The sequence below is a fragment of the Fukomys damarensis genome, unplaced genomic scaffold (assembly GCF_012274545.1).
Source record: "Fukomys damarensis isolate Sample0158 unplaced genomic scaffold, DMR_v1.0_HiC HiC_scaffold_16, whole genome shotgun sequence".
NCBI lineage: Eukaryota > Metazoa > Chordata > Mammalia > Rodentia > Bathyergidae > Fukomys > Fukomys damarensis.
The window spans coordinates 55874996-55891896 of NW_022900928.1; the positions used below are offsets into that span (position 1 = coordinate 55874996).

At 32.8% G+C, this 16901-nt stretch overlaps 1 protein-coding gene across 2 annotated transcripts in view; it reads right to left on the reverse strand.

The window, feature by feature from the left end:
- Nucleotides 1-6818: 6818 nt before the first annotated feature.
- Nucleotides 6819-16901, reverse strand: part of Cwf19l2 (CWF19 like cell cycle control factor 2) — a 125784-nt gene continuing 115701 nt past the window's right edge. The window contains exons 19-20 of one of the 2 annotated variants that reach the window (XR_004517464.1): nucleotides 13455-13946; nucleotides 6824-6896 (exon numbers count right to left, since the gene is read on the reverse strand). Coding sequence is in view for 1 of the 2 variants with exons in the window: in XM_033764306.1 (XP_033620197.1) it covers nucleotides 6892-6896 (5 nt within the window). In the remaining variant the exon portion in view is untranslated. Of the gene's footprint in view, nucleotides 6897-13454; nucleotides 13947-16901 lie in introns of both variants that reach the window. The other variant, XM_033764306.1, reaches the window with a different exon arrangement.

Sequence of the window (16901 nt, forward strand, 5' to 3'; positions counted from 1 at the left end):
TCATCTCAGGATGCTTTCAAGTAAAATTTGATAATAACCTTCTAAGAAAGGTTATTAGAAAAATCAAAATAAATTGAAGTGGACTTCACTTACTTTACTGCTATGATATTTTCAATTAAAAGCCTAAAATACACAAAACTACAACAGTTGTTGGTTTGGATACATTCAATGTGCAATCTGAAATTAAGCTGTGCTAAATGGTAATAATTATAATGAAACGATTATTCCCTAAATGATGATCAACACTTTAATATTCAGTATGTAAAAGATAACTAATAGAAGGTTGTCATGTCTTACTGTTTATTATTAAAATACATGCTATGGAAACTACCAACTTGAAAGGTAAAATTAATGAAAAGTATTAATGATGTGAAAAATTCTGTTATTGCATATTTCAGAGATAAAACCCAGATTATGATTCTAGAGCTTAGAGATACTGATAAATTATTTTTTAAATGTACTTTTCAATGATAAAGATTGTGATATTTGGAATGCTGCTCGGGGATTCTAAAGTTTTATTAATTGTTATCCAAATGTTTAATAAACCAAGAACTTCTGGAAATGTTTTACTCAGGAAAGAAAATAACCTTTTCTGTCCCAAAGTTGAGTCTACAGTGTGGCAAACTTATCCATTTTAATGACACAAAATACCTAAATGGTAAAAGGAATGAATATAAGAGAGACCATTCCACTTAACTGCTACTTTTGAAGAATACCATGGGACCACAGATGCCTGCTCCAATTCCTCCCTTCCCAGAGAAATCCTTGCATGTATCAAAAAAGATGCATACGTAAGTATCTCAGGAAGAATCCTGTAATTCTTTCCTGTTTGGTGATTTAATAACACAGTTCATCTTTGTACTGATAGGTCTGTAGAATGCCTGACAAAAACTGCCACACACATTTCAGCTTACATTTTATGATAGCAAACAACAAGATCTACCAAAGGACCATCCTGATTTTGTATATGATTTTCCAAATTAATTTCCTAAAACACTACTTCAAATAGATATGTGTACTAGACTGAGTATTATTAGCAAGGCCAATGGCTTTCTTTATTGAAAGATTAAGAGAGGCATCAAATTCTTTAATTTGAATTGATGATGGGCATTCATTTCTTAGTACTTTCAATAGGACAAAATTCTTCAAAGAAATTCTGAAAAATCACAAGATTTAAGTCAACATCATATGACTTCTGGCCTGTGAAGATAGCAAAGAACATCAGACGTGAAAGTAAATAAAACGAAAAGTGTATAAAGCAAACTGAAGGATAATGGCATACAAATGGGTCCATGAATAAATTCTTAAAAATAAATGAACTCACTAAGGCAAGAGACAAGAAATTAAAGATGAAAAAGGGCCAGAGGTTTAGCTCAGTGGTTCTGCCACATTCCTCGCAAGTGCAAGAACCCGAGTTCAATCCCAGCACCAAAAATAATTAATTAATGAAAAAAAAAGTTGCAAAAGAATGCACACAATTTTTGTGTTTTTTAACTCATTAACTGCATAATCATGATAATGAGAAAAATGTCAATATCCAGCAAAACATTATTGTTTTATGAAAAATTATTTCTCCTTATCTTTAATCTTCTAAGAAAATATTAGTATGCATTTGTGATACATAATCCATTTACCATGGGGAATTGGTATATATACATATTGTATCTTGATCCTTTCTACTTTCCCATCCCCTCCTTTCCTTTCTCTCTCCAAATCCCTAAAACCCCTTCCCACCTCCACAAAGTCTAACTCCCTGTTTTCTATTATCCATCTTCTTTCTCTTTAAAGTATTTATACTTTGGGTTTCTCACATAAGAGAAACCATGTGATATTTAATCTTTATGTCTGATTTATTTCACTTAATACTATGGTCTCAAGGTGCATCCATTTTCATTATTATCAATGAAAAGTACTCACAAACTTTAATCATGGCTCTATACACAGGAAAATTTTATATTAACTTATCAGACAGTATACACAAATTAGTTGGAAAAGAAAGTCTGAAATACTCTACTCAATTTAGAAGACAAAAATGTCTTCAGCACACAATTCAAATTTCACTGTCAAATACAAAAAAATTACTATTCCCAAAGTACATATCAGGCCATAATCCACTCATTACTTTCAGAGTTGTCGGTAAAATAAAAAGGACACCTATAACTTTTGTTTTTGCAAATGTGAAAATTAAGCATTCAAATAAAACACTCTTGCCAACTCATCTATAATAGAGCTGAAGGGTCATGTGAAGAAAATGTTCAGGTCACAATGAATTGTACCATAAACTGCCTGCTAGGCCAATCCAGCAAAAGTCTGCTTTATCTTTAATATTGTATTTCTTCTTAGCAACTGTGGACAGAACCACCAACTATGACCTTAAGATGAGCTTTACATAGTAACTTACTGCTTCTTGCCAAGCAAGGCTTGACAGATCTCTCAAACAACTTGCATAGATTCCTCTGTTGTAATAAAATCCCTAAGCTTTCCACTGCTTTCTCAACATCCCAGAGGGCTGGCTCCCCAGCCTGTGTCCTGGATAGCAATCCTATTCTTTATTCCTTAATAAAAGTTTCTTTATTGGAGATTCCTCTATACTTTTGTTTCACTTTGACACAATAATTTTATGTAATAAAAAACTGAAATTTTTAAATATATCAAAATATTAAACTCACTCTTTCTATCTGTAACACTTTACTTGTAAGACAAATACATTAAGTCCCACATCAAATATTAACTTCTTCAATGAAACTGTCTCCAGTGTTCCTGATATAAACTGTTTCTAACTCTAAAATCCCATTTATATTCCTATGAAACCTTGCACATTTATACTGGTTTAAATTTACTTCATTAACTGTGACTACATCTTAATTGTTGTTTCAGTCTCTGAAGCACCCTTCCATGTAAGAAACAATCAGTCATTTTCACATGAATGAGTAAATTTTGCTAAGCTTAAAGTCAAGCTATTAAAACAAAAAGAACATAAATACTATATAATAGAAAGTTTAAAACATCCTAATCCATTTTCCCCGTAGGTTTAAATATATAGGAGTATCTTCAACATTATATAAACATTTGCAAACTGCTGCCTATATTCTATAAGGGGGAAAAACAAACAAAAATTCAATCAAATTTCAAGTTGTATTGTGCTAGGGAAATGTTCTACATTTGAATGTTGAATTCCTTCAGGAGTCTTTCATCTCATTCAATTTCATTAGAATTCTATATTATGGCTACTATGATTGCTTTCTAGAAAAAAAAAAACTAGTCTCAGAAGAGCAATTTCTGGGCCACTAAACTGAAAGACTGAAACTTGAGCCTTGCTGTCTCCTTCTAAAGTATACATTCCTGTGCACTGCACAGTTTGTTTTGTGAAAAATATATATTCCTTAATGTTTATACAGAACATGGTAATTACTAAATAACTTATACAGAAATATATAAAATAATCTCTAATTACTCATATAATAATAACACAATGCTGTGATGCATTTCCTTCTAACTTTTGATTACAAATAGAGATCAAAATTAGGATTATACAATTTTGTATCTGTGTATTTTGACTTTTCTAAAAGCAAATTTCATCATCAGAATTTTCCCAAATCTCTAAGACCTTCAAAAGTACCTTTTAGTGACTGAATAATATCTTTCTTTTTTGGTACTAGGAATTAAACTCAGGACTTTGCACTTGTAAGCAGGTGGCGGCACCACTGAGCTAAAACCCTGGCCCAGTGACTGAATAATGTTTGAAATCATGAATATGCCCTAATTAACTTATAGAGCTTCTTAGTGTTACATATTTTTTTCAAAATGTTTTAATACTAAACATATTTTGTATACAAATTATTGCTATATTTGATTAAGATTTTTACCTAGACTAGACCCTAAGAAGTGGAATTAGAGGATCAAAGATGAGTAGAGATAATGGCACAGTGTTTTGCCCAACATGCACAAGAGTCTGTGTTTGATGCCCAATACTACATAGTACATATATACAAACATACTTTCATTCAGGATCAAAGGCTACAATTTAAAGACGTATGATACACAGTATTATGTCAAAGTTGCTTATTAGGTTATGCCAACTTACACTCCCATTTAAAACTTGAGTATCATTTACTCTCACTACCACTGTTGTCATTTTTAAATCTTAATAAGCCAAAAGTGGATGTCAATATTTGATGTGTATTTGCATAAAATTTCTTTTACAACCAGTAAGACACAACTTATTTTTTGTGTATTGGCCATTTGTATTTCTGGGAATCATTTGTTTTTTTTTTTTAAACCAGTATGATTCTACTTTGGGTAATTAATTCGTATGTTAAAGGTAAAATCTTCTGTGATATATATATCAGGCAGATAATCAACTGAAACTCCAGTTTCTTTTCCTTTACAATTTTATGCTTCTTAATGTATGTGTGTATACTTATTAATGCATAAATATATGCATGTTAAATAATGTGAACATGTGTTAAAACTATTGCCTCCCCCCAGGGGAATAAGGCAAGCCTAATGAGACATAAAATTTCTAAATTCAATATCAATAACATGCAACAAGAACCTTTAAAAAACATTCTGCTTTGCAGAGTACAAGGCTAACTGAATCTAGGAACTTGAATAATTTATTCAAATAACATTTTTTGCAGGTGAAAAATTTAAAAACAAATACATACAGAAAAGAGACAATAAAATTAGAAGAAATAATATAACATCCCTTATATATTCATCAGTCAGTTTCAATAATGATCAATACATGGCCATTCTTGTTTAATACAATTCTACCTACTTCTCCATCCTCAGATCATTTTGCAATAAATTCTAAACATCAGATCATTTCATCTGCCAGTTATACATGCTTATTTTATTACAACTATTTTTACCACTGCTAAAGTATTCATCATAACTTTAAAAACATCATAATCTAGTGTTTTCAATATGCCATTAATGTTTGCATTTCCTCCATCACCTTATACATTTTGTAATAATTATTTTAAAAGTTATATGTAACTTGAGGACTATGGAGCTTTCACTAAATCATACAAAACTGTATCTACATCTTTTGAAAAATCTCAGTTCTTAACCATACCGACATAATTCCATGGCTAGAATCCATAATAAACAAAATATCAATTTTAAACCACAGAAGATCTAAATTATTGAGTTTTCCTTTGCCTCGGGTTCCAACATGACTCAGCAGAATACTGGCACTCCTTCCACTTTTATTTAAAATTTGGGAGTTTTTTGGCATTTAAAAATATTGTATTAAAGTATTTCTAATTTTAATTACTAAGTTTTTCAGTTTCTCCATACCATTTCATGCCTGAAGTAAATGTCTTCCTAGTCCTCTACCTAGTCCTGACCTGGTATAATTCCTCCCTTAATTTACTTCACAAGAATATCATCCAGTCTTAGAAGAGAAAAATAAAATCTCTCCAAGTATCATTGATTAAAGATGGTTTAAAGTCTTGTGGCTATTTTTATCCTTAGAGTTTCCCAGTAGAACGTACAAATTACTAGATTTAAAAATACTCTTAGCAGAGGTAAGGGGAAAAAATGAGAATCAAGACTTGCCATGTAAAGGTACATGATCCCAACAATGAATGTAACTGTACTGTATCCCTAAATGTACCAATAAACTCAATAAAAAAAAAAAATACTCTTAGCTCAAACAGTAAGAGGCAGAGACCTCATTTTATATATAAAGTAGTACTTTTTTATTCATCTTGCTTTTTAGAATTTAACAATATATACTAAAGATTAGGTATATAGGTATGTATTTTATTTCCTTCATAGCTGAATAATGCTTCTTATAAATGCATCATAGTTTAATCAACCACTGTATACTCTCCTAGTGACAGTTACCTGGGCTACCACCTGTCTTATATTCTGCAGAACAGTGCTATAAGGAGACCTTATTAATTTCACATTTCTATTATATCCTATTCTTAGAGGTAGAGTTCTGAATAACAGAAAAGTATTTTTTAAATGTTTATATAATCAAATGAATTAGTCTTTTTTTTCTTTTTTCAAGTTTAGTGATGGTTAGAAAAGTCCTGCCCATTCCCAGGTTATGAGTAAACTGACTCCCTCACTTAGTTCTTGTGTGGTTATAGTTTTTAACATTTAAACTAACCCACTCATATATCTTTTTCCTGTTAAATAATTTAAATGACCAGTCCATTTTCCTTTCCCATACAACCACATAATTATTTCCAAAATATTCACTACAAAGCTAATTATTTCTCTAATTATTTGAGGATACTAATTCATCTTTATCAAATGCTAATTTCCATCTTATATTTAGTAAATTACTTTGTATTTTATTCTACTGGTCCAACTGATCTTGTCTCCACATTAAGCTGTAGTAACTATAGTGGTTTCCATGCCTGTTTTATTGTCAGGTACGTTAGCCACTCCTCATTGCTTCTTTTTCTCATCATTTTCCCAGATATCCTTTTTCCCCAAAAAAATAAATTTTATAATCAACTTTTCTGGATTCAGAAAAAAATTCCTGATTATATTTTGACAGAGGTTGAGTTACAGATTAACTTAGCATAAATTGGCATCATAATATATGAAAAAATCCTATTCAAGAGTACGTTTTTTTTTTAATGTGCCCAGCTCTATGTTGATATATTTCAGAAGATTTGTACAGTTTCTTTTCATAAAGGTTCTGAACACTTATGACTTATTAGGGTTCTGTCTTAATAAATCCATTTTAAGTTGAAAATACTGTAAGTTAGAAATGCACTTAACACATCTAACCTACCAGACTGTTGCTTAGCAACATAATACACTGTAGAGTGTTAGCTGCTTACCCTCGTGATCACATGGCTGACTACAAGCTGTGGCTTGCTGCTGTTGCTGCCCATCGCAAGAAACACATATGGCATATCACTAGCCTGGAAAAAGATCAAAATTCAAAATGTGAAATACAGTTCCTACTAAATATACATCACTTTCACACCATCAAACTGGAAAATTATAGGTCAAATTAGTACAAGTCAGGAACTTTCTGTGTATGTGTGCATCCCTGATTTTATAATACATTTTCCAGTTCTTTTTTTTTTTTTTTTGAGGCAGGTCTAACCTTTGTGAATATAATTTTAGTATTTCCAAATTGTGAAGCTTCTCATTATTTTCTTTTCACTGATTACATTGATTAATAACTGTAGTAGAAAGAAGTAAGTTCAGAAATGGTAGCAACAGGAACTCTACAGAACATTTTTCCAGCAAAACAACCACAACCAATGAAAATTATTTTTAAAAACATTTAAAATAACTGGAAAGTATCCCAAGGCATTAACAGAAAATGAAGAAATATTTGCTCAAGATAGCCTCCTAAATGTAAATAAGAACAATGAGATTCTGTAGCAATGAGTCATAAACTGCTCCCTTTTCTATTTACCTCACCCAGCCTAGAGTGACAGATGCTCCATTTATGGCATGTATATCCGAGAACAGAGATCCCCCCCACTCCCGGTAGATCCTAGTTGGTCAAGGACTTTGGTGTCTCCCTGAAAGGGAAAGTTTTGTCAACATTTCTCATTCTTCCCTACTACAAATTGCAAAAACTATTTTCATGATTCTCTATTCAGGTATCACTCTTAGAAAAGGGGCTATAGGACAGGAAAGGAAGGTGCAGACTATCAGAGAGCCCCAATCAGCCTTAAAACAATTCCTTCACAGATCAGAAGTTATGTACCAGCTAAGGCAAGCTGAGAAGAGCAGAAGCTACCAAAAATATAGAGTCCTGATCTTTATTATAAAGGATGCCACTACAGGAGAAGTGGAGTGTCCCACTACCAGCTGCAGAAAGTGGTGCAAAAGGCCAAGGATTTAGTTCAGTGGCGCTGCACCTGTCAGGCAAGCACAGGGTCCTGAGTTCAATTCTTGATTTAAAAAAAAAAAAAAAGGGGAACAAAGAGTTTTCTCTAAGGTACAAAGAGTTTTCTCTAGGAAAGACAAGACAAAAGAACAAAGAGCTCAGAAGCTTTTCCCAAGAGAAATGATTTCTTGGAACAGAGTACTTGTACGATAAAGTTCAAACTCAAAGTTGCTATGAAAAACTGGAGATTTTGGTGGCAAGAATTTAAGAGGGAACTGGTAGCTCTGTGAGAACAACATGCTGAACTCTACAAAAAGTAAAAATTTATAAGAGAACTAGAGAAATAGACACCTGTGAAGAGCCCCTGGAGTCTGGTACTAGCATTCCTTGAATGATTAATCTAGTTACTACATTACCACTTCTCCTTATATAACCAGAAGAAATGAAACCATAGTTCCACACAAATACATTAAAAGGCTGGTATTATACATAATATCATAATTGCTCATAATAGTTAAAAATTGGAAAAATTCAGAACATTACCAAGTGATGCATGGGTAAGCAAAATGTGGTTTGGAAACATAATGAAATACTATTTACCAATGTTATAAAGTGTCACTATGTACCACGTGGAGGAACCTCAAAAACATTATGCTAAATCAAAGAATCCAATCACAAAGACCACAACTGCATGATTCTTTTATTTGAAATGTTCAGCACAGATATATCTATACAAATAGTAGGTAGAAAATTTTTGAGAAAATGAAGAATAATGTATTAAAGTTTATTTTAGGGTTGATGAAAATGTTCTAAAATTTTGTGATTGCGATTGTGGTACTGGTTGTACAACTGTGAATATATAAACCCAATGAGCTGTACACTTTTTAAAATGAGTGATAACATGCACATTGTATTTTTATTAGGATGTTTGTAGTACATTTTTATTCCTAATGTGGCACTGGTACATGTACATAACACATCTTAATTTTTTTCATTCCCTTTCCCTCCACTCCCTGCATCTTTTGATCCTTTTCCATTTAAGAAAGACCTAGCTCTCTACTTCCTATTAACTTTTGTTTTATTGTTTATTTTCTTGTTGTTGGGGTACCAGGACTTGATCGCAGGATCTTGCACTTGCAAGTCAGGTGGTGGAACCATTGAGCTAAATCCCCAGCCCTTTATTATGTGTTACTTTGTTACTCTGTTTTATTATCTAGGGAAAAATCTGGAAGTTCTTTAGGAAGCCAATGACTATATTACACATAGAAAAGTGCTCTCAGAACTATTTGGTGAATTCAATCAATAGAATATAGTATTGTGTAATGACTAGAGTCGGCCTTCCTCATCAGGTTCTATGCCTGCTCATTCTGCATTCATGGTTTCCACATCAACAGAATTTATGTGTATAGGTTCTATGCAAATACTATGCCATTTTACATAAGAGATTTGTGTAGCCATGGATTCGGGTATTCACAGAAGGGTCCTAGAGACAATCTCTGGAGGGTAGCAAGGGACAAATATAATTTCATAGTCCCCATTTTGCATATTTTTTGGGAAAAGTGGCTTAACTCTTCAGACTACAATGAATACGAACAGAAACACAGATTCTGAAATTCTCTGTCTAAAAATGAAACAAAAATTAGGAAAGAAGCACTATTCATTCAAAAGGTCGGCACACACACACAAAAAAAAACTTTGTCTGAAACTTGTTTCACTGTCTCTTTGAACTATGTCCCAGCAAAATATTATATAATCTACAGCAGCATCCTAAATTTAAAGAGACTTTGGTTGACACTGAGATGACATTATCCCAACGGTCCATTTCTCTTTTCCATATATTTTTCTTTTTTATATTTTATTATTGTGTTTGCAGTACATAATGATTGCATTTATTCTAAGGAGTTTGTATACGCACGTAACACATCTTCATTCTTACTTTTTGTCCCCTTCTCTTATTCCTCCTTACTCCAACTCTTCTTCCCCTTCCCATGTGCAAAAATATTTCCATTTTTTCAACTCTTTTTAAAAATTATTTTTCCTTCCTCCCTCCATCTCTTCATTTGAAAATGATCCCCCTACTTCCTATCATCTATCTTTTATTTTGCTCTTATTCTTTGGGCTTCTCAAATAAGAAAAACTATGCAATATTTAAACTTGTGTGTCTGATTTATTCCACTTAACATTATGGTTTTGAGGTACATTTATTTACCTACAAATGACTCAAATTTCTCTTTCTTTATGGCATGGTGGTACTCCATTGTATATAAACACTGTATGTTCTTCATCCATTCACCTGCTGATGGGCACTTCCAAGATCTAGCTATTATAAATTGTGCTGCTATAAACATGAGTGCACATATATTACTGTATTAGGATGACTTTAACGCTTTTGGGAAAATAACTGGGTCAAATGGAATTGCTAGTTTTAGTTTTTTGAAGAATCTCCGTACTGATTTCCACAGTGGCTGTACTGGTTTACACTCCCACCAATGAAGAAAGATTCCTTTTTCCCTGTATCCTCACCAGTGGTTGTTATTGGTGGATTTTTTTATTTTTTTGATAAGCATTCTTTCTGGAGATGAAATCTGTTAATTTGCATTTCTTGAAGGGCCAGCGGTTGAACATTTTTTATGTATTTATTGGCCATTTGTACTTCATTTGATAATGTCTACTTCATTTGATAGTGTCTACTTTCAGATGCCCATTTTTTTAAAACTGGGTCTTTAAATCTGAGAGAATCTGGGTTTTTTGTTGTTCTTTAATTCTTTATATATTATAGACATTAGACCTTTGTCTGAGGAGTAGCTGGCAAAAAGCGTTTCCATTCTATAGGATGTCTCTTCACTGTTGGTTTCCTGTGCTGTGCAGAAGCTCTTTAATTTGTTGTCATCCCATTTGTTGATTCATTATATTTTTTCCTATAAAACTAGGGTTCTGTTCACAAAGTCTTTGTCTAAACCTACATTTTGAAAGTCTTCTTTCAAAGTTACCCATAATTCCACTTGAGAAAGTTCTCCCTTTTAACATCCAGACTTGAGGTTTTAACTTATTTTTTAGAACTTAACACTACACTAACATATTACAATTCTTTCCATTTATCATTATGACGGGATTTTCGTCACAAATTTTTGAGTAGTGAGTTGATATGATAGAAAAGTCCATGGTCAATATAAACTATTACAGCTATACAATACAAATGAATGAACTTGTACACATCTTACAAGTAGAAATCTATATTTGAAGCAGAGAATAAGCAAATTCAGAAGCAGAGTATTGTTATAATTTAGATCTGGAATGTCCCCAAAATGTGCATATTGAAGGCTTGGTCCCCAGCTAATGGCTGTTGGCAGGATAGGGGAAACTCTGGGAACCTCCAAACATTTAATGATAAAAGCTCACTAATACAGATCTATTTACTTTTCTAAGGGCTACCTAAAGGTTAAATAAGGATCTTGTGTATTAAAAATAGAGGACTCACTTGGAAAAAGTGTTTGCTTCTGTGTGTGTGTGCATGTGTGTGTGTTGTAAAAGAGAAACTTAACTATGAGAACTGAAATACAGTTATGCGTCCCTATAATAAAGATACGTTCTGAGAAACAGTTAGGGGATTTATTATTGTGCAGACATTGTAGAGACTACTGAAACTAAACCTAGAAGATATACAGCTTACCACACACCTACGAGGTATGGAATAATCCAGTGATGATTAACCTATGTCACTGTCTCTGACAGCACACCAGCCAAGTCACCCCAGCAGTCAAGGATTAGATAACAGTATTTGGTGTTTTGGTTTTTTTGTTTTGTTTTTGTTTTTGTTTTTGGCTGAACTAAAATCGCAGTACTCAGGTTTAATTGCAGTGTTTTCACTTTGCATAAGTGAGTTTTAGGTTGCATCTGGCCACTCGGTCTCTAAAAGGTTCGCCATCACTTGTACAGTCTGTTATTCCTAGACTATAAAGCTGTATAGTATACTACTGTAATGAATACTGCAGGTTGACTGTAATACAATGCTGTTTGTATATATAAACATACCTCAACATAGAAAAGGTACAGGAATACTGGGTGATAGTAATTTTTCAGCTCTATTACAATCTTATAGGACCATAATATATGTGGTCCATCATTGACTGATAATGTGAGGCATGTAACTGTACAACTTTACTAATAAACTTAATTTTAACTAAATTTTACTATCCACTACTAAACCAATGTTATGTATCTTAAAGGTTTTTGCTCATAAACTCAGATTATTCAAGGTGCCAATATTTCAGGCAAGATTAACTGCTATAACAATTTTAAAATTTATAATGGCTTAAACTGATAGAAATTTATCACTCTTACAAAGTCCAAGATATGTCACTGATGGGCTGACAATTTCTCCAAGTGGTAATCTAGGGATGCAGGCTTTTCTTTCATCTTGTGATTTCACATATTTCAAAATATGGTTTCCGAACTCAGCATGCATTGATCCGAAGTCACTATGAATATCTTCACAAAGCCACAAAAAGGAAAGCTGAATGAAAAATTGTGTGAGAATTTTTTCTAAGGAGAAAGGCCTCCAGCCACATTCCATTTGCTAGAATCCCATTAACTGACCAACACAAGAAAGGCTTTAAATATAGCAGAACTATTGCCTGAGGAGAAAATTCTGGTCAGCTTATTGAGTTTTTGCTAGTTTGCTGACAGTTGCTCTTATTTCCTTCATTCAAATAATACCATTTTATTTCTTTAGGTTGACCCAGAAAATTTAAACTTTTTGCTAATTACGGCTAGTCATGAATCAATTCATCTGAATGTAAATTTAGGAATGCTACATTAAAATGCTAGAAACAACATCTTCAGTTTTGAAAACTGATGAACAAAGAGCACACAAAACAACTCAAAAGGGGGTAAGAATGTAAACAATATGAAATCTAATGGCCTTTAAACTATAATCAATCCATTTTAATTACTTGTATGTATAGCAGATTTTATTTCTTCTGTTTTATGTATATGTTCAAGATCTGCTTTTACAACTTAATCAGTTATAAAAATCTCTAAGATATCTGTCATGAAAGAAACTTCTTGCCAGGCATAGTGACACATACCTGTAATCCCAGCACTTGGAGGCTGAAGTAGGAGGATCACCGTGAATTTGAGGCCAGCCTCGACTACATATTAAGTTCAAGGAAAGCCTGAACTACACAGGGACACACAGTCTCAAAAAAGAAGGAAGTGGGGAGGGGGAGGAGAGAAAAGGGGAGGAAAGGGAAGGGGAAAAAAAGAAACTTCTTAAAGTAATCAATTCATAAAATATCCTTCAGTTTAGATAGTGAAATTTTAAATAGTGAAGGCAGAAGAGTTTTAATCAAATTCACAAAGGAAAGAAGCTTGTGATCCCCAGCACTAATCTCAAAACATATAAAGTTTCCTCCTAGAAAAGAAATCAAATGAATTATGTTTTCTTATACTGGTAAAAATGCAGTTCAAAATAGATTAAAATAAGTGAAGGAAATACATACAACAGTATATTAAAGTGGATATACAAAATTATAAAATTGAAACAACTGAAGTTCTAGATATGCTTTTGTTCAAATAGTTATATTCCCATGTAAAATTACCAAAAGGTAGATACAGAATATATTTTTCTAACCTTTCATTTTGTGTCTTTGCTAGGGAAATAAGTTTGTTGTGGGCCGTATACTGTTGGGTCATTTTTTTTTTTTTTTAATCATTTCATCAAGTGTGTATCTTTTAACTGCAGAATTTCATCCATTTACATTCAAGGTTACTTTTGAGACTAAAGTCATTCCTGTTATTTTGTTTTCTAATTTTCTTCTGTTTTAAATATCCTTTCTCCTTTCCTTCCTCTTTTGTTCATCTCTCTGGTCTGATGGTTTACAGAATGGATAAGGTTTGAGTCTTTTCTATTTCTTTGCTATGTTTTAGTTCTTCTATTGGATTTCAATACTTTCACATGTTTTCATAATGGTAGTTATCTTTCAATTCTGGATATAGGATTTCTTTAAGCAAATTATTCTGCTTGTTGGGAAGGTCTTTATTTCTCTTTTGTTTCTGATGGATATAGCCTTGCTGAGGATAATAGTCTTTGTTGGCAGTTTTCTTTTTGGCCTTGGAATTCATCCTATGCATAAAACAAAACAAAAAATACTGACCTAAAAATTCAAACTTTAAATATCAATAATAAAAAAATTAGATGGCAAATAATACACATTTCATAAAGAAATAAACAGAAAATATAGTAATTATACAATTTTATTACACATTCAAGTCCAAATATTTAACTATATAACAATTATGAATAAGCTGAATCATTTATTAAAAGGAAAAGTTTTCAATTTGGCTCACAAAGCAAGATGAATAGTACAATGCACTGTATATTAATTTTTTATACTGTATATTTAAAAAGACTGAACATGAAGGAACAGACAATGGAACATCAGGCAAATGAAAGCAATAAAAAATAAGGGTGGTGATCTTGACATCAGGCAAAACAAAAACAATAAATGTAACCCCAGGAAGTCCCCTTTTTAATGCTATAATCTGCAATCATAATAAAGATAACACATATGAACATAAACATACACATATCAAACAACACTACAAACAGCATTACAAAGCAAAACCTACTGGAGACACAGGGAAAAAATAGATACAAGTGGACTAATAACTGGTTAACAATAAAACATTCCCAATATAGGGGGTAAAAAGTGGACAAAAAAAAAACAGGAATATTGAAGACCTAAAGAGACTATATACTTTCTTAAGTACACATAGATCATTAAAAAAATTTGATCATAAATGAGTTTGTGTTCACATAGTTCTATGAAGTAGAAATATTACTCTCAAAATTCTTTGGTCATGATAGGCTATTAGAAAATAACATCAAAATTTTAATGAATTTTAAGTGAGTCTTGGGTGAAATGATTAATACAAACTGAAAGTTAAAATTTCTAAAACTAATGAAAACATTTAATATCAGAACTATGAGGTATACAAAAGTTGATAAAAAATTATGGTGAGGGCTGGGGATTTAGCTCAGTGGTTCTACCACTGGCCTTGAAAGCTCAAGGACCCAAGTTCTATCCCCAGTACCAAAAAAAAAAAAAAACAAAAACAAAAACAAAAAAAACCTATGGTGAAAGTTTAAATTTTAAAAATTTATTAATACACATTGCCATAATCCCCCTCAAATACTTTCCCTTGCTTCAAACATACTTACCCATCAATATTTCCACTTTCAGAAGCAGTTCTGGAAATCCTCTTGCATGAATGCCTTGGAGTGGTTATGGCCTGTATCTAAATGTCTCCCAAAAGCCTGCTGTGCTCAGAGGTGGGGTTTTCAGAGGTGACACTAAGGTGTGTCATACTGGGATCAAAGGTATATGGTATTGGGGCCGGGGATTTGGCTCACTGGTTCCGCAGCCTGCCTTGCAAGCGCAAGGGCCCAAGTTCAATTCCTGGTACTACAAAAACAAAACAATTTTTAAAAAACGAATATGGTATTGGATTAGTCCATTAATTGGTTTAATCATAGTTCTGAGTATGGATAATGGGAAGGCCCACCCTGAGTGTGGGTAGCACCACCCAAAAGGCTTGTACCCTGGATGGAAAAAAAGGGAAAGGGAGGCCTGCTGCTGCTCACTGATGCTTTCTGCATACCCCACAGTGACTATTTCTCCTTTGTGATGGATGTCCTTCTGCCATGCTACCCTGCCTTGGAACCAACTGACTGTGGCCTGAAACCTCTACAAACAGTGAGTTAAAATAAATGTTTCCTCCTCTAACTCTGGGTGTTGGGAATTTTTTCTCAGCAATGAGAAAGCAGCTAAGACAAGATGCAATAAAAAATATGGTGAAAGGAGCTGCCAAGAGTCATCTAAAGGAAAGGAAGGCTTATAAAACATTGTATGTCTTCATCCACCTTACTCAGCAGACATGGTCCTACGTGACTTCTGGCTCCTCTCCAAAGTCAAAATGACTATAACAGGTAAATATATGTTTTCAATCAATTCAGCACATCAAGGCACCACAACAACACTAAGACAAAGAAAGGGTCTCCAAGAACTACTTCAGAAGGTGACAAGAATGATGGGATGTGTTCAAAGCAAAGGAGTATTTTCAGGGAGATTGATGGCAAAGTGTCTTTTACTGTAATTTTTAAATTTAAACAATAAACTAAATTCATAAAAGAAAAGCATTTGTAAGTTGAATAAATTATCAAAATTGTCATTAATACCCCAATACTGCAAAGAAACAAACTCAGTCAGGATCCACCTATCTTCTTTAGTCACCTCTTCTTATTGAAAAAACATTGGAAATGGCTAGAAATAAATGGGAAACTAAAAAAGTAAATAACAATGCTGATGTTTTGGAGTGAATGCTTCAGTACCACACAGTGAAATCTGGAAATAATTTAAATTTCATAGGTCTTCCCAGTGGAAATGGGAAAGATTCTTAACTAGATAATATAAAGTCTTACACAGAATATTTAATGTCTGAGAAAAATACCATATAGCTCATTAATTCTAATAAAATTAGAAACTATCACATTTCTACTATCCACAATCCCCCACAATTTCCTCAGGCTACAAGAAAGTACACAGACTATGAAGTATTCCAGCATCGAACTATAAACATGAAGAATAAAATGTTTTCATTGTAAAAATAAAAATGGTTCAAAATATAATGTGAAGAAAGTCAAGCAATATAAATTGTCAATAGGATATAATGACACCAGCCTTCAAGTATGAGGCTAAAATGCAACAATCATGTGAACGATGAACAATATAACTAAAACAAAACTCATACAAAATAAATGAATTATTACAAACTGATTTGTCTGGAACCTGATGAAAATATGAATGAAATGAATGCTCAAAGAACAAAAATATCTTCTAAAAAATACAATTGGGAAGATCACTGATGTAAAAAATTGAGCAAACACAAACATCAAGCAAACAATACCACTACAGAATCAAGAAATAAATTATAAACAGCCATGTATAGTGGTGCTGCCTATAAAACCAGCACTCAGGAGGCTGAGGCAGGAGGAATGAAAGTTCAAGACCAGTGGGGA